General features: G+C 40.4%; 1 protein-coding gene across 1 annotated transcript in view; it reads left to right on the forward strand.

The window, feature by feature from the left end:
• The window catches only part of crb2a (crumbs cell polarity complex component 2a), a 59,456-nt gene extending 45,355 nt beyond the window's left edge, over window positions 1-14,101 (forward strand). Inside the window, exons 9-13 of the mRNA XM_082541108.1 lie at window positions 2,807-2,972; window positions 6,768-7,638; window positions 8,388-8,504; window positions 8,702-8,828; window positions 9,082-14,101. Coding sequence (XP_082397234.1) covers window positions 2,807-2,972; window positions 6,768-7,638; window positions 8,388-8,504; window positions 8,702-8,828; window positions 9,082-9,303 — 1,503 coding nt within the window. The 3' untranslated portion in view covers window positions 9,304-14,101. The remainder of the gene's footprint in view (window positions 1-2,806; window positions 2,973-6,767; window positions 7,639-8,387; window positions 8,505-8,701; window positions 8,829-9,081) is intronic.
• The last annotated feature ends 4,972 nt before the right edge of the window (window positions 14,102-19,073 follow it).

Genomic DNA, 19,073 nt, shown 5'->3' on the forward strand with positions numbered 1-19,073 from the left:
GCCGTCTCCAAAACCTGCATGTAGTCATATGAAGTTGCAGTGGGCTGCTGGACTCTCAAGAACCTTACAATGTCTGCAGCTGGACCTTTCAGACTTTCCACTATTCGCTGTTTCTTTATGTTGTCACTGCACTGCCACTCATCTAGCAGATGTGTTGTCTGTTCTGCCCAGGCATCATACTCTTCCTCCCCATTGGGCGTAGGTTTCACACCAGAGAACATGCGCAGCTTACGATAGCTCTGAGAATCAACAGATGTGGTGTTACATTTATCCACTAAGGAACTGATAGCATGTATCAAAGCCGTGTTCACATCAAGGGGTGAAGGCTGAAGTAAGCCACCAACGTCAGTAAGAGTTTTACCTTCCGCATTCAGGAATGACATTAGCTTAGATTGAAACTCATCATTTTCTGCAGGAGCAGTGAGCACATGAGCTGGCCATGGACCCGCCTCCCCAGGAAGTCCAACAACATCCGGTACGGTTTGATTTTTTAAGTCAGTTGAAGTCTTGATCAGTACCAACTGTGTCTTAGAAGCTACATCAAGACAACGGTCAACTATCTCGGATTTTCCAAATACTTTGACCTGGCTCAAGGCCGATAGCAGAACTGCATCTGTGACATCGGGGTCCACATCACTCAAAACAACTGCATGTCCATAAGCTAACTGCTTCCTTTTGCACCAAGCTTCAATTTCAACTGCTTCCATTTTTCTTTTTTTTTTTCTTTTTTTTTAGCTCAAACAGTAAGAGATCTCACAATAAATGTAACCACACTTGACAATAAAAATAATTTCCTTAGCAATCTCAAAAAAAATTAGTTCCCTCTCTTTGGTGAATGACGGAAAACCAGGTCAGTCATAACAAAATTACATACAATCCCGGACGAGCCCCCAAAAATGTAACACTTTTACCACCGGCTCGTGTGACAAGACTCCCCCCTTATGCCCTCGGGTGCAGTCTTGACTCTACTTAAACATTCTGTGATAAAAGATACATCTCGAAAAATAAATATCAGTCTAAGGTTCATATGATTCTCGTGTCTACACAGACAAGCGGAGGCTAAGGAAATACACTTAACCGATTAAGGCTAATACATGTGAATACTCAAATGATAAGACACCATGCAATAAACCCAACACAGGATCTCAGGGTTAGAAAATGTATTAAACAATTGCAGGAAATTCACATCCAACCCTTTTTTTTCTTCATGAAAAAAACACATATACAAAACATACAATAAACCCCCCGGGAGATAGATTTTAGTATTTTTTCCCTTAACCTGTCCAATGTTATTCTTTCCCCAGAGTGCACTCTTAGTTTATTTTTGTTGTTGGCGCGCTTTAGTTGGAGCTCTTAATAATAACAACAATACCTCCGAGTATCCGTGATGTCTCCACCTCCTCCGATGAATAACTCGCTCGTTGTGGTAGCAACCGTCTCCACTCGCGGCAGCGAGCAACGAATCTCCGGTTCCTTAGATAGCAGCAAATCATCCACGGTTAGCGACTCTCTCCCGAGACAACTCTCAAACTCCGTCTCTTCCTCCGGCGGAATCTCCGTTAGCCAGGACCGTGGCGTTAGCCTAGCTCCAGCTAGCCAACGTAGCCAAACGTGCCTCGTGCTTAGCCAAGCACAAAAGATACGGGAAGCCCGGCTCAAACGCTCCGAATGATTACCGGGAAGTCCGCAGACGGGTGATATGTTGTTGCCGAACAACTTTGGTGACATAAGCAGTCCCGAAGTCCATGCTTCGTCTATGCCATTTTAGTAATTCTCCTTTTCTTCTCCTCTCTTCCTCGCGAGTCTCTTTCCCCCGGAAGTCATCTGCAAGTCATGACCTCTCGTGACGTAGCATACAAAACAAGTTACACTTCTTCTCTTTTAACAGACATTCACATTCCATGAAATTATGGTTTTTTTTAACGTAACTGATTTTTTCACACACTATTTATGCATTTTAATACAAACATTTATATCACATATCTATACCACTCTTAACCTCACCATGAACTGTTATTTTCTCTTCGACTTATTCTCATGAAAACAAAATAAATACCACTGATATTTATCAGAGTATTACAATAATAATAAAATATCCTATCTTAAAGACATCCAAGTAACATATCACCCAAAAAGACCACTTCACTCTTAGACTGCTGGTTTTCTTGTGGTTCCTGAGGTATGTAAAAGTAGAGGGAGGCAGATCTCCAGCTTTCAGGCCACTCTTCTGTGGAGGCAGCTTCCAGTTTGGATTCAGGAGACAGATACCCTCTCTGCTTTTAAAATTCGGCTTTTTTTTTTTTTGATAAAACATATAGTTAGGGCTGGATCAGGTAACCCCAAATCCTCCCTTAGTTACATTGCAATAGGCCTAGCTGGGGCTGAAGTGTTTCTCCTTCTCTCACCCCTTGTGTTTTTACACAACTCTGCATTTAATTATTAGTTATTATTAATCTCTGTCTCTCTTCCACTGCCTTTGTCCTGTTTTCTTCCCTTTACTCCCAACCAGTCACAGCAGATCACTGCCCCTCCCTAAGCCTGGTTCTGCCAGAGGTTTTTCCTGCTAAAAGGGAGTTTTTCTTTCCCACTGTCACCAAGGCCCTTGTTTATAGGAGGTCATCTTATTGTTTAAATTTTCTGTCTTTTCTCTGTATTATTGTAGGGCCGTAATTAATCAAACCAAATGTTGGTGTGATTTTGCACTATATAAATAAAATTATTTTAATCAAATAATAAAATGTAATTGATTATTTCCATATCAGTTCATTGTTCTACAAAAATGTAATCTGCATGCTTCCTTTTATAGATGAAGCCTTGCCAAAATGGAGGATGGTGTACCATCACATTCAACGATTTTACATGTTCTTGTTCTGAGGAATACACTGGGAAGACCTGCAAAGAACGTGTGTGGTGTGTCAGCCACCCATGTGTCAATGGTGGCCATTGTGTGGATCTACCTGATGGATATGAATGTAAGTTTATAAAACTTCAACTCCTATTATGCCATGGAGCAAAAAATATATATTTCTGTTCGCCTACCACCAGAGATGGGCAGTAACGCGTTACTGTAATCTGATTACTTTTTTCAAGTAACGAGTAAAGTAAGGGATTACTATTGCAAAAACGGTAATTAGATTACCGTTACTTCCCGTAGGAACGCTGCGTTACTGCGTTACTAAAACCGTGATTTCTTTGCGAGAATGTCTCACGACAGTGACAACAGCTGTGTGCAGATCAACAATGGATCACATATCGATTGTGGGAGAGAGTATGAGCGTGCAGCATTTAAAGCGTGGAAGTACTGACCTTACTTTGAGTTTGATTCCATAAAAAGTGACAAAAACATTAGCGTCCATCGTGCGTGGGAAGAAAACTTCTTTTTACAGCGAAAAAAACCCCTAAACTTCCAAGCAAGCACCGAGTGCGCAACGACGTAATGCACAACTGACCGCGGCACACCTGCACCAAGGTAAACCTCCGCCTACCCCTAGTCCTGCTTTACAGGTGAAAATAGAGCAACAAGACCGCTGAGTCTTTGACTTTATTTTTTTTCTGCTGCGTTTTACTTGCATCTATTTGAAAGAGTGAGTGCAAACACAAAAAATATTTTATTTTATGTGCTGGAATGTGTAGAAAATAGGTTTAAATGTTAAACTAATTTATTCAAGTCAGAGAATGTTGCATATAATTAAATTTTTGCTTGATGCATAGAGTTAAAAGATTAAAACTGATAAAACAAGTTAAAAAAAAGAGACTTTTCCATTTGATTACATTTTGTATGATGGATTATGCAGAAAAAGTAGAATTGGGCTGAAAGATCTATCGCTTTATCACCTATTCAGGTTGTAAATCGTGTTTTTAAAAAGTAACTAAGTAACTAAGTAATTAATTACTTTTGAAAATAAGTAATCAGTAAAGTAACGGGATTACTTTTGGGGGGAAGTAATCAGTAATTAGTTACTGATTACTTTTTTCAAGTAACTTGACCAACACTGCCTACCACCCAGGCAGATTCTCTTGTTTCCCTAGGCACACAAAAACCAAGGGCTGAAAGTAAAGAATAAATATAATTAGTTTATTTGTCCAACAGATAATTAACAAAAAAGATAAAATATTATTGCAAAATAATAAATAGTAATAATAGTAACTGTTTTAGCACAAAATCCGAAACCAGATTCTTAGATACACTATATTACCAAAAGTATTTGTTTATCTACCTATATGAAATTTGAGTGACATCTCAAGTGACATTAAATATAATGCTATCCCACCTGTTGCAGTTACAACAGCTTCAACTCTTTTGGGAAGGCTTTCCTTAATGTTTAGGAGTGTGTTTATAGGAATTTTTGACCATTCTTTGAGAAGCACATTTGTGAGGTCAGACACTCATGTTGGACGAGAAGGCCCGGCTTTGTAGTCTCTGCTCTAATTAATCCCAAGGGGTTCTGTCGAGTTGTGGTCAGTACTCTGTGTAGGCCAGTCAAGGTCTTCATGTCTTTATGGACCTTGCTTTGTGCATTGGTGTGCGGCCATGTTGGAACAGGAACAGACTGTTCCCAAACTGTTCCCACAAAGTTGGGAGCATGAAATTGTCCAAAATATCCTGGTATCATGAATCATTAAGAGTTTTTTCATTGATACTAAGGGGCTGAGCCTAACTCCTGAAAAACAACCCCACACCATAATCCCTCTCCACCAAACTTTACACTCAGCCCTGTGCAGTCAGACAAGTACTGTTCTCTTGGCAACCACCATACCCAGCCTCGCCCATTGGATTGCCAGATAGACTCCAGAGTCGAGTGGTTCTACACTGTGTAGTGGTGTGTGTCCGACACTTTACTTTCCAATTATTTAGATCGGCGAGTGGATACTTTTGGCAATACATTGTATTTCATTATTTTTTGACATTTCACACTTAACACTGAATCGGTTAAGGAACAGCCCAAAGTGCTTCAAAGTGGATTTAATAAAATGATCTTGCCTGTAGGTCTTCTTTGTGTAATAACTCGTTAAACTGAAGTCATTTGATAAAATACAACAGTAAAACAAAAACAGTTCTTCACAATTACTTTTCCCCCAGTTATAAAAATCAAGGTTTTCTGATTATGAAACACTTTCAGTGAGAAGACAATAAAAATTGTCTATTACTTTCAGTACTTATATGAAAAAGCCATATAAGTCACAAATACTGCAATATGTTTTCCTATATGACTATAGTTCTCAAAGTGCGAATAAAAAGCTAACTAATACTTGCCTATGAAAATATAATCATCTAAGAAAAAATCTTTTTTGGATATCATGTCTTCTGAGATTACCTCTTGCTTCACACATTGTGACATCCTATCACTGTTGTTGCCAATTTATTGCCACACCTTATCATCCTTTTTCCTTCTCTCTTTCTTACTTCAAAATGATTTAAAACACAATTGAAATCCCTTCATTACATTTTTTTTTATTTTCTGTGTTGTATTTTAACAAGATTTATCATTAATTCCATCACATGTCAATATACTTTCCCTCATGTTTCATTTAGTTTATGCTATTTAACTTCAACTAGATTTTTCATTAGCTCAATCACACTTTTTATCTTGAAAACACTTGTGTTTGTGATTTACAATATGCTCAGCATAATTTATTTTTTAAATCATATATGTTAAAGTCTCCCAATCCTTCTTGTGCACACATACACATGCAGCCTCGAAGGCTATGACGGAATAAAAAGGCCACTCTACACAAAACCTAAGTGAGAGGCCTGTTATTAATTTCATAGATTATATTTTTGTATTCATTTTACTGCTTAATCTTATACCTGATTATATTCTGATCAGTATTAAGTAGTTAAGTATGATTAACTATCAGCAATATCACATTTAATTATGACTCTATGTTCAGAATTATGTATAATGATGTGTCAGACACACATTTCCTATCTTTCACATTCCTGCAGCCAGTCTCAGACACACAAAGGCATTAATCTGCCACGATGAAAGCTGGATCATGTCCACACACACAAAATTCAGACATTAGAATCATTGTCATTACTCAAACTACATTTGTAATTCAACATATCGATTAGACTTATACTTTGATTATATTTTTTGATTAAGAATTAAAGATGATTTACTATTAGCAAATGCACATATGGATCAATGGTACTGGCTAAAAAAATAAAGCTAAGAGGAATGGTTTAGGAGGAGCTTACCCTCTGAATCAAGTGTTGCAGAGGTCAGTATATCACCAGACTCAGGGCTAACTGATTCAGCCACAGGGAGAAGATCTTCAGCAGTAAGCCTGGGCAAAAGAAGATCAGTGTCCAGGGTAACTAGCTCAGATACAGGAAGAACACTCTCTGGGTAGTTTGCACAGTGTTCACACAACCTGTAATGTTACTGGAGGTGAGTTAGGGAGGTAAACATATAAGGTCCATCTCAGTCCATGTGTCTATGTGCAAGCACGTTTCTCCCACACTCAACAGAGAGCAGTGGCACATCCAAAAAATCACTCCTAAACTGTTTTTTTTTTTCAATATATTGGGGTGGGGGTGGGGGGGCTGTAGCCTATCCCAGCTGTCTTAGGGCGAGAGGGAGGGTTCACCCTGGACAGGTCACCAGTCTGTCGCAGGGCAAACACATAAACACAGACAACCATTCACTCTCACTTTCAAATCTACAGGCAATTTGGAATTTCCCATTAAATATCTTCTACATGACATCCATATTTTGAAATAATAAGGAAAAATTGTTCATTTTGTTCATTTTGACTCCTAGGTGTTTATAATGCCACATTTGAGAACAACGCTGTGCAGTACAGTTCTGGAGGCTCCCTGGTTGAGCCTGTCACTAACATATACATGGAGTTGAGGACCCGGTCAGAAAATGCTGTGCTCCTGAGGGCCTCCTGGGGCTCTGATCTCCTAATGGTGGGTCTGTTGGACTCATCAGTCCGGGTGGAGATCCAGCTAAGCAACAGCTTTGAGCCTCTGACCTTTACAGGCGTCCGTCAGGTTGCAGACGGGAGCTGGCACCGCGTGAACATTTCCATGACTGAAAAGGACCGCAAAGCCTCCCCCTGGATCATCACTGTGGATGGAATCACAGATGCTAACAGTGTGCCAGAGCGCACAGGTAGTATTCGCTTTCTCAATCAGAAGGGGGCGTTACTAGCCCTTGCAGAGAGCTTCAATGGTTGCATGGGTGCAGTGAGGCTCGGAGGAGTTTACCTTCCTTTTGTGGATGATTATAAGGCCCCACAACCTTCTCAGTTTCATTTAATTGGAAAACCAAAGATTTATTTGGGCTGCACTGGTACCCCTGTTTGTGATTCAGATCCATGTCTAAACGGAGGCACGTGTGAAGACCTCTTTAATAAATTTGGATGTATCTGCAACTCTGGTTGGGAGGGAGACCAGTGTGAGATGGACACTGATGACTGTGCATCTCAGCCCTGTGTTCATGGAAGCTGTAAGGACTACTTGGCTGGTTTTCAGTGCAATTGCCACCTGGGATATGCTGGCACTCTCTGTGATGAAGATATTGATGAGTGTGAGCATCATAATTGTGAACATGGAGGAACCTGTCAGGATGGACCCAACATGTACACCTGCATATGCCCTAAGGAGTACAGGGGCCCACACTGCCAGTGAGTTCTCACTAATTGATCATTTGTTTATTCCCTGTAGTTAAAGGTGAACTGCTGTAGTGAAGCCAAACTACACAAAAGTATTGGGCCACCTGTGCATTACCCCTAGAGGAATTGCTCGGCCATAGAAATTCATTCCATAAAACTCCCTGCAGACTGATGTTTTTTGCTGATGTTAATGCCAATCCTACTCTGTTTTATATGGTCATCCACTTTATGGCTGAATTAAAACCACTTTGCAATATTAGTAGTTATGAGTGATTATGGATCACTGATCTTGAAGAAATTTCCTGAAATGAGTTGTTGCAGCACTGGCATCCTATTACAATACTATGCTCAAATTCAGTGAGCTCTTTAGAATGACCCATTCTTTCACGAATATTTGTAAAGGCAGATTGTATGACTAGGTGCTTGATATTATACATGTGGCCATGATACTGAAAACATTCAAATTGAAAGATTCAAATGTTTTGCCCAATACTTTTGTTCCTATGGTGTATGTAAGATATGCATGCTGCCAGCAGCTTGTGCTGAGTGAGTTAAGAGCACAACTAATCTGCCCTATTTTAAACCATATTTGTCTTCACAATTGAAAAAAAATGCAAGGAAGCGTTATTGTTTTTCTGTCTTTGTTTACAATTTTTTGTTTATTAGTTTGAAAAGACAATAACATTGTAGATTTAGCACACACTACACATGCACTTAAGAATTCCTGCACATCTTGCCAAGATAAACACTATTTCTTCCAGGTGGGTCTATCCTCCTATACAGTGTGGTAAAGATGTTATGTGTGCAAACGATGGTGTCTGCAATGATGGACTGTGGGGGGCTAACTGTACATGCATGCCAGGTTTCACAGGCACCAGGTAAGCTCACATCTGAGTCATTTTACTCTAACTGTTACTAAATTTAAGTAATACCACATGTGTGTATGTATATCATGGTAGAGGGGATATATATAAATATATAACCATAAATATGACTTAGCTTCAGAGTTGTTAATGTAACAGTTAATGTTGACTTCAGGTAATTTCTGGTAATTCAGGTAATTTTTGTCTTGCAGATGTGAAATGGAGATCAATGAGTGTGGGTCTAACCCCTGTAGAAATGGAGGTTCCTGTTTGGATCGCTTTAACATGTTTGTATGTGAATGCCCGCCCGGTTACAGTGGTCCAGTCTGTGACAGTAACGTATGTTCGCTTCAATTTCTTCTTCAGAGCTAGATAGACGAGATCAATAACTTAGTTGCAACATTTAACGAATGATATATTATATGTGTTTCCCAAACTAAATTACTTTTCATATTTTACATGAAGTTTCACAACAGCAGTATAAACTTGATTTAGATTCACATCTTTCTAATTTTGAAATGACTGAAAATCAAACTATGTAATGGAAACATCCATCAGTAAGACCAAACCTCTACACTTTTTGTCTCTGCAGAAAGAAGCCCGTATACAGGGAATCCCCTGGCTGCTAATTGTGATCCCGTTGCTCTGCCTGTGCATTCTCCTAATGATTATTGGCTTGACCTTTGTAGTGCTCACAGCAAGGAAGAAGCGCCAGTCAGAGGGCGCTTATAGCCCCAGTGCTCAGGAACTAGCTGGAGCCCGGCTAGAGATGGACAGCATGCTCAAAGTACCACCGGAGGAGAGGCTTATCTGATCTGACAGGAACACAAATCGATAAAGGGAGCTAGAGGTGATCCGATGCTGTGGGGAGGTGCACAGGGCTGTCACTGTCAAACTGTTAGATCCTCTGAATGTCCAGGCTCATCTGATGTTATAGCCCCCTCCTTATAGACCTGTGCTACAAAAATATATTGACAATGTAAATTGTGCATATTTCATCATCTGAGGAAATAAGCCCTATGAACTTCAGGAACTCATAGCCATCAATTTATCCTCTGATGACCCCCTCTTATCAGAAATCATGCCAGTTTTTTATGCTCAAAACTGCTAAACAGAGGACAAATAAGCTCTCCACTACATGGTCACCTTTGGAAAATGTCCAACAGGTTCATGGCACACCAGTGGTGCTGCTCCAGTGGAGACAGTATGGCTCTGAGAAAACTCTTTACTGTTCTTTCTTTTCTGATAGACATGTTTGGCAACATGACTTATTTTTCAGTTTTCCTGGTAATATGGGACTTTGTAGCAATTTTTAGAAATGCTTTTTCTTGTAAAAGATTACATTTATTTACATTTGTGTCCACTTGTATGCACATTAATTAAATCTATAAATGTAATAAAGGCCAATTAGAGGTTTTTACTGCTTGGCCAGGAAGAATGCTTGTTATAAAGAATTTAGACAGTAGAGATAAAGTTAAATTGTTTGCTGTTATTTTTAATTCTAGTCTAGATTTTCATTGTCTCTTGTGCTCAGATTTTCTTTCTGTCAAGGTTTTTTTCTTCTTTTTTTTTGTTTGTTTTTTTCAAAAAAGCAAACAAACAAACAAAAACAACATCCCATTTTTGATATTAGGGTCATTCGGTCTCAAATCAACCAAGGGTTCTGCTCAACTGTCTCTGATTTGCATACAAATTTGAGAAAATGTGATCATTTGGTATATCTTAAAAAGTATTTCATATATGAAGCTATGGTCTATTAACTCATAGTGAGTGAGGAAGGTGAGTGAAGAAGAAATACTCAATGCAACATGGGAATCCCCCAGCAGCCTACACCTATTGCATCATAACTAAGTCAGGATTCAGGATCAGCTGGTCCAGCCCTAACTGTATGCTTTAGCAAAAAGGGAAAGTTTTAAGCCTAATCTTAAAAGTAAAGATAGTGTCTGTCTTCCGAATCCAAGATAGAAGCTGGTTCCATAGAAGAAGCCCATATGGAAAAGATATATATAAATCTTATAAAGTTTGTATCTGTCTTATGTGAAACTTGTATGAAAAGCATACAAGAATAAAACAGATATAAGATCCCATAAAAAATTATATAAATGAAACTTGTATGTTTTGGATACTTACTAAAACAATATATGAAAGTAATGAGAAAGTATATGATGTTATATGATTCACTATATGAAGCAGGCCACATCTTATGCAAGTCTTTTATAAGTTTTTTCTATTTCTTTTCCATATGGGAGGGCCTGAAAACTGAAGGCTCTCCCTCCCATTCTATTTTAAATACTCTAGGATCAACAAGTAGGCCTGCAGAGCGAGAGTGAAGTGCTCTAATAGGGTGATATGGTACTACAAGGTCATTAAGGTATGATGGGGCCTGATTATTCTGGATTTAACAGGAAGCCAATGAAGGGAAGCCAAAACAGGAGAAATATGCTCTCTCTTTCTAGTCCCTGTCAGTACTCTTGCTGCAGCATTTTGGATTAACTGAAGGCTTTTCTGGGAATTTTTAGGACATCCTGATAAAAATGAATTACAGTAGTCCAGCCTGAAAGTAATAAATGCATGAACTAGTTTTCCAGCATCACTCTGAGACAGGATATTTCTAATTTTAAAGATATTGCACAAATAGAAGAAAGCAGTCCTACATATTTGTTTAATATGTGCATTGAAGGACATGTCCTGGTCAAAAATCACTCCAAGGTTCCTCACAGTGTTACTGGAGGCCAAGGTAATGCCATCCAGAGTAAGAATCTGGTTAGATAGGTCTGTGAAGGTTCTCAGTCATCCAGGTCATCGTAGTCAAAGGAGCTTGCAAAGAAAAGCGTCTGGACTTTTTTAAGTTACTTGAAGACGTTTGTGTTACTAGAAGACGATGTGGTGTATGCTGTACAGTGCAGCGAGGAATGCCCAGACCTCTACATTGGAGAGACCAAACAGCCACTTCACAAGCGCATGGCACAACACAGAAGAGCCACCTCCACAGGACAAGACTCAGCAGTCTATCTTCATCTTAAGGATAAAGGACACTCTTTCGAGGATGCCAATGTTCACATTTTGGACAGAGAGGACAGATGGTTTGAAAGAGGAGTGAAAGAAGCCATCTATGTCCACTGTGAGCGACCATCTTTGAACAGAGGCGGTGGTTTACGACACCAACTCTCTGCCATCTATAATCCAGTTTTGAGATCCCTTCCCAGACGCCTTAACGCCCACTCACATCCTGGGCCATCTGACCTCAGGAATTCGCATGATAAGGTGGGGCCAGGTTTCACAATGAACACACCCGAAACTCTGGCTGATTGGGACCCACACCCAGTTTCACACCTTGGCTCAGGCGATTAGAGGATCATCAGGGGGTCCTTTTGTCCCTCTGTGGGGGGATACTCCCACTAGGTTTATATCTTGGACTCTCCACCATTTGACCTTAGAACTGAAGAAGCTTCTCGGATGAGAGGTGAAACGTCTTCAAGCAACTTAAAGAAGTCCAGACGCTTTTCTTTGCAAGCTCCTTTGACAATCTGGTTAGATACCATATTTCTAAGATTTTCAGGGCCGAGTAAAATAACCTCAATTTTATCAGATTTAAGAAGCAGAAAATTAGAGGTGATCCAGGTCTTTATGACTTTAAGACAGTCCTGCAGTTTAACTAATTGTTGTGTGTTATCTGTCTTCATGGATAGATAACCTTCGGTATCATCCGCATAGCAATAAAAGTGTATGCTATGCCTTCTAATGATAATGCCTAAGGGAAGCATGCATAATGTAAACAGAATTGGTCCTAGCACTGAGCTGTTTGACAACTACTCTTTCAAGGATTTTTGATATAAAAAAAGGTAGGAGATTGGCCTATAATTAGCTGGCTTTTTAAGTAACGTTTTAACTACAGCCAGCTTGAAGGCCTGTGGTACATAGCCGATTTTTAGAGATAGGTTGATCATGACTGAAGCATTAATTAATGGCAGGACTTCTTTGAACAGTCTTGTAGGAATGGTGTCTAAAAGACATAGTTTGGAGGAAGTAATTATTGAAGTTAACTCAGAAAGATCAATTGGAAAAAAAAAGACTAAATAAATATCAATGGTACTGAAAGTAGCTGTGGATAATATTACATCTGTGAGACAATTATGAGTCATTTTTTCTCTAATGGTTAAAATTTTATTTGTGAAGAAGTTCATGAAGTCATTACTAGTTAACGTTAAAGGGATGGTTGGCTCAAGAGTGCACTGACTTTTTGTCAGCCTGGCTACAGTGCTGAAGAGAAACCGGGGGTTATTCTTATTTTCTTCAATCAGTGATGAATAGTAAGATGTTCTGGTTTTGCGGAGGGCTTACTTATAAAGCAGCAAACTATTTCTCCAGGCTAAATGATGATCTTCTAAATTTATGACACACCATTTCCTCTCCAGATTACGAGTTATCTGCTTTAGGCTACGTGTTTGAGAATTATACCGCGGAGTCAGGTACTTCTTATTTGAGGCCTTAGTTTTCACTGGAGCTACAGTATCCAGAGTCGTACGTAGTGAGGAGGTAAAATTATTAACAAGATAATCGACTTCTGTTGGAGTAGCGTTCAGATAGCTGCTCTGCTCTGTGTTGGTACAGGGCATTGAAGATGATAACAGTGGGTGGATTATATTCTTAAACTTAGTTACAGCGCTTTCAGAAAGACATTTACTGTGATGAAATCTACTCCCCACTGCTGTGTAATCAATTAGTGTAAATTTAAGTGTTATCAGGAAATGATCAGACAAGAGAAGGTTTTCAGGAAACACTGTTAAATGTTCAGTTTCTATACCATATGTTAGATCAAGATCTAAAGTGTGATTAAAGTGGTGGGTGGGTTCTTTTAGATTTTGAGAGAAGCCAATTGAGTCTACTAACAGATTAAATGCCATGTTGAGGCTGTCATTTTTAGCATCTACATGAATGTTAAAATCACCCACAATAATTATTTTATCTAAACTGAGCACTAAATCATATAAGAAGTCTGAGAAATCAGACAGAAACTCAGTGTAAGGCCCGACGGACAATAGATCAAAGCAAATAACACTGGTTTTGAATTTTTCGAAAAAGTAAAAGTCTGTCTTGGTCTTTGGTTGATTAATAGGCTGGTGTGAAAAATTGCTGCCAAACCGCCCCCTCAGCCTGTGCTTTGAGGTTTCTGATAGTTAGAATGACTCGGGGGTGTTGATTCATTTAAACTAACATAATCATCCTGCTGCAACCAGCTTTCTGTAAGGCAGAATAAATCAATTTGTTGATCAATTATTAAGTCATGTACTAACAGAGACTTGGAGGAGAGAGACCTAATATTTAATAATCCACATTTCACTGTTTTACTCTTTGGTTCAGATGTGGATACTGTATTGTTCTTTCTTTGTGATTTTTTATGTTTAAGTTGTTTGTTGCTGGTTTTTAGTTTGTTTTTTGTCTTTTTGGAAGATTTTCATGCAAATTATCCTCATCATCACTACAAGCAAACTTATCACACAGAAGGTGTTCTTTATGAAGAACCAGAAGGTTCTTTCAATGGTTGCTTCAAACCAAGAGTGTTGCATCCATTCTTGCATGCTACAGAGTAAAGGTAAATAAAAAATTCTGGATGGACATGAATGGACAGGGCAGGATGGTTATTGGGGTAGTTAGTTGTAGCACAGGGGGTAGAGCTATAGCCAGCAACCACCTTGGTAGATGCTCAGGGGGTAGTCTTCCCTTGCCCTTTGTTGTGTTCTCCCTCAAGCTGTGTGTCCCTCTTCACATGGCTACAGAGGATCCTTTCCAGGATGATCTGTAACTGGCTTATGTTGTGTTTACTTTGTATGCTCTGCAGTAAAACTGTTTCGGAGTCCAGTTGGGTTAAATTCTGCCAGCCACACAGCAAGCCTTGACAAGACTGCTAAGAAATTGATGATGCCAGCTTTTACATGACAAAAAAGCATGACTGGTGTAATTATAAACTTTAATTTTAATTCAGTTCAATTCCATTCTATTCTGCTTATCCAATTCAGGGTTATGGGGAAGTTGGCCACAGCTGCTATAGGGTGAGAAGCAGGGTATACCCTGAACAAGACAGCAGTCTGTTGTAGGGCTAACACAGAGAGACAGACAACCATTCACACTTACCTATGGCCAATTTACAATCACCAGTTAACCTAACCAATAACTGCATGTCTTTGTGAGGAAGTCGGAGTACCCGGAGAGAACCCACACAGGCACGGAGAAAATATGCACCTTCCACACAGAAAGGGCCCAGCCAAATGGTGGAGTCGAACACAGAACCTTCTGGCTCTTAAGGTCATTTCAGAAGGCCACTTTATATTGTACCACAGTGCTGCCCAATTTAATTTAGTTCAGTTTAAAATAAGATGTGGCCTGATTATTCAAGACCATGTACGAGAGGAGAGGATTTTAAATTCCATTCTGAATTTAACAGGTAGTGTATGAAGAAAAGCAAGTATGGGCAAAATATGCTCTCTCTTTCCTTGTCAGTACTCTCGCTTCAGCTGCATTTTACCACCCCACTTGCACATTATAGGTGAGATTTTCTAATCTGGATGATTTCGTAGTTAGCACAAGGCGAGTCTCCTGGCCTGCATCAGCTCCAGAACCCTGCATTATCTACTGGGTAAGACTAATAGGATCAGGGGTTAAGACTTAGGGGTTAAGAACAGCTCAACTTGATGAAAAGAAGGAAATACAGAGAGAAGATTTTGAGGAGACACCTGAATCCTCCATAGTACTAAAGGGAATGAGCAGGACCCAACAATCATCACTCGCACAGCGAGAGGAAAGCAGTAGCTGGTATTGTCTCACACAGGAGCATCTCCAGGTCAGGTATGGAATTATTGGAGAGATAAAGTGGCTGGTGCAATGTCATGGCACGCTGTGGCAGGCAGGATGTATGACCCAAATGCAGGACTTGGAGACTGAATGATTAACTAAGGGTGGCTTTATTGCTGGAGAAAAAAACATGCACAGGACAAGGACTAACAAATTAAAACAGGAAATACACGACAGGTACAGAGGCACGGACATGCCACTGAACAGAGGGAACACGGAGCACAGGGACAGGAATAACAAACTGCGACATGAGACTGAATGACTCATGTCTACTGAACAATGACAACTGAACAAGAAAATAAAGATAAAGACAGAACCTACACTAAAAATGAGGGGCACAGGAACAAAACACAAGAACTAGAAATCACAAAACAAAGAAGAACTAGAAAGCTAGAAATACAGAACCATAAAACAAAAGACTAATAATGATAAACCATGATGAAATCAAAGCTTAATAATAACACAAAACACTAGGTCACCAACCCAGGACTGTGACATGCATGCAAGCCAGAAAAGCCAGATCTGCTGCACTGAAGTCAGAAATTCAGCTTACCTCAACTCCTTTGCCAAGCCAGACACCTGACAGGGTATAGATTGAGCCTTTTGTCCAACAGTTGTCAAGCTCTCGGAGTCCTCTGGAAGGTACCACGTGACCTCCACACATCTGATGGACGGGAGGTATGTTTTAAATGGACTGAAATAACCAGCTGGAAAATAGGCCAATGAGACTGCTGCAGGAGTGGATTTGTATGTGTGGGCAGTCAGTGCCGCGGGAGAATTGATTAAGCTGATAGAAAGGGCCAGGGGACGAAAACAAGAGTTTTTCTCTATTTCCTAGTGATAAAGTATTTTTATATTTAATCAAAGAGAAATCAAAATATAAATTTCATCAATATATAAATGGGAAATGTAGTTTGAGTAGTAGAATGTCTCTAATGTCTGAGTTTTCTGGTGGCGTGTGTGCACGTGAGCCAGCTACAATCTTGGCAGTTTTGTGTCCATCTGGAGGAATGTAGGAAGATATGTGTTATAACTGTTAAACACAGAACCATGATTTATATGTGGTAAACATGAGATCAAAATATAACCTAACATATTGAACATAAATATGTATCAGTTTCCATACTTAATATGTGGTTATACCAGCTAAATTATGCTCAATTGCTTAATACTGGTATGTTGAACATGGAGGCATGTTGCTATTGACCCTGCAGAAGGTTGGTGATCTTTGTGCATAAGATTAACCTTCATGCATCTCAGCATCTCATCCACTGTGTGATTTTCACATGGCCTAGTTAACACAACTACTTTGTTACACTTTAACTGAATTCACTGAACTAAATGTACATTTTATACCTAGATTTGCAGGCAGACTGGACATGTCTGTGAAAACAGATATTAATCAAGCATACCATTCTACCATTAATCCATTAATTAATAATTGTAATTTAGTATATTAATCCAAAAATAATAAGTTGCTTTACTATTATTTCAGCATTTTTTGAAAATTTATATACAATTGTTGCTAAGCATGAAAGTATCATTTTGACTAAAGTGATTTTGGTAATTACAAGTACTGTAGCTTTAGGACAGCTGTGGTTAATGCCACAGCTGTCCTCAATTTACACAGCCATGGCATAAACCAGACCACAGTGTAATGGTGTTATACATTTAGGGGGTTCAATTTGGCCCAGTCTCTTGGAGCATTACATTTTTTGATGGTCGTTAAACCTGTGTTTTTCAAATATTTTTCACTTATGTTGTATGTTTAGTAGCAGTTCAAAAAAAGAAATAAAGGTCACCACATCACACCAGTTCAAGCTAACAAAATCCAGCTTTAACCACATAGAAACATCTAATGGCAACATCAGATTGAAAAAAAAAAAAACCTAAGTTAAAGTATATATATATATATATATATATATATATATATATATATATATATATATACACATACAGAGACGGAGCAATACTGGAAGAGCATATGGGAGAAGGATGCAACCCATAACGGCAATGCTCAGTGGCTAGTGGATCTGAGGGCAGACCACAGCGACCTCCCTGAACAGGGTCCAGTAACCATCACAGTGGCAGATATCCAAGAAAGGGTCTCCAGTATGAAGAGTTGGACAGCACCAGGGCCCGACATGGTTCACGCCTACTGGCTGAAGAAGCTGACTGCACTCCACGAGCGTCTGGCAGCACAAATGAACCAGCTGCTAGTTAACGAGAGACACCCGGAATGGCTAACTGAAGGCCGGACGGTCCTGATCCCCAAGGACCCCAAGAAGGGACCGGTCCCCTCCAACTACCGACCAATAACCTGCCTCAGTACTACATGGAAGCTCCTGTCAGGCATCATATCGGCTAAGATGAACAGGCACATGGGTCAATACATGAGCGGGACACAGAAAGGAATTGGCAAGAATACCAGAGGTGCAAAACACCAGCTACTGGTAGACAGAACAATCAGCCGAGACTGCAAGACCAGACTGACCAACCTGTGCACTGCCTGGATTGATTACAAGAAGGCCTATGACTCAATGCCCCACAGCTGGATACTGGAATGCCTAGAATTGTACAAGATCAATGGGACCCTAAGAGCCTTCATCAGGAACTCAATGGGGATGTGGCGTACAACACTAGAGGCCAACTCCAAGCCCATAGCACAAGTTACCATCAAGTGCGGGATCTACCAAGGAGATGCTCTGTCCCCACTGCTGTTCTGCATAGGCCTGAACCCCCTCAGTGAGATCATTAACAAGACTGGCTACGGATACCGACTACGGAACGGAGCAGTTGTCAGCCACCTCCTGTACATGGATGACATCAAGCTGTATGCCAAGAGTGAACGAGACATCGATTCACTGATCCACACTACCAGGCTATACAGCAATGACATTGGAATGTCGTTCGGACTGGAGAAGTGTAGTCGGATGGTAACAAAGAGAGGGAAGGTAGTCAGAACTGAGGGGATTGAACTACCAGAAGGCAACATTGCAGACATAGAGGACAGTTACAAGTACCTGGGGATCCCACAGGCAAATGGGAACCATGAAGAGGCCGCTAGAAAGGCTGCAACCACCAAGTACCTGCAGAGGGTCAGGCAAGTCCTGAGGAGTCAGCTGAATGGTAAGAACAAGATCCGGGCCATCAACACGTACGCCCTGCCCGTGATCAGGTACCCTGCTGGGGTAATAGGCTGGCCAAAGGAGGAGATAGAAGCCACTGACATAAAGACAAGAAAGCTCCTTACCATGCATGGAGGGTTTCACCCCAAGTCCAGCACCCTGAGGCTGTACGCTAAGCGGAAGGAAGGGGGCCGGGGACTGGTGAGTGTCAGCACCACAGTCCAGGATGAGACAAGGAACATCCAAGAATACATTGGGAAGATGGCCCCAACTGACCGAGTGCTCAGTGAATACCTCAGGCAGCAGAAACCCAAGAAAGAGGAGGGAGACGAGGAACCATCATGGAAGGACAGGCCCCTGCACGGTATGTACCACCGGCAGATAGAGGAGGTGGCTGATATCCAGAAATCCTACCAGTGGCTGGACAAAGCTGGACTGAAAGACAGCACAGAGGCACTAATCATGGCAGCACAAGAACAAGCTCTGAGTACAAGATCCATAGAGGCTGGGGTCTATCACACCAGGCAAGACCCCAGGTGCAGGCTGTGTAAAGATGCCCCAGAGACAATCCAACACATAACAGCAGGGTGCAAGATGCTAGCAGGCA

Source organism: Aulonocara stuartgranti, assembly GCF_965226115.1.
Source record: "Aulonocara stuartgranti genome assembly, chromosome: 7".
Taxonomy (NCBI): domain Eukaryota; kingdom Metazoa; phylum Chordata; class Actinopteri; order Cichliformes; family Cichlidae; genus Aulonocara; species Aulonocara stuartgranti.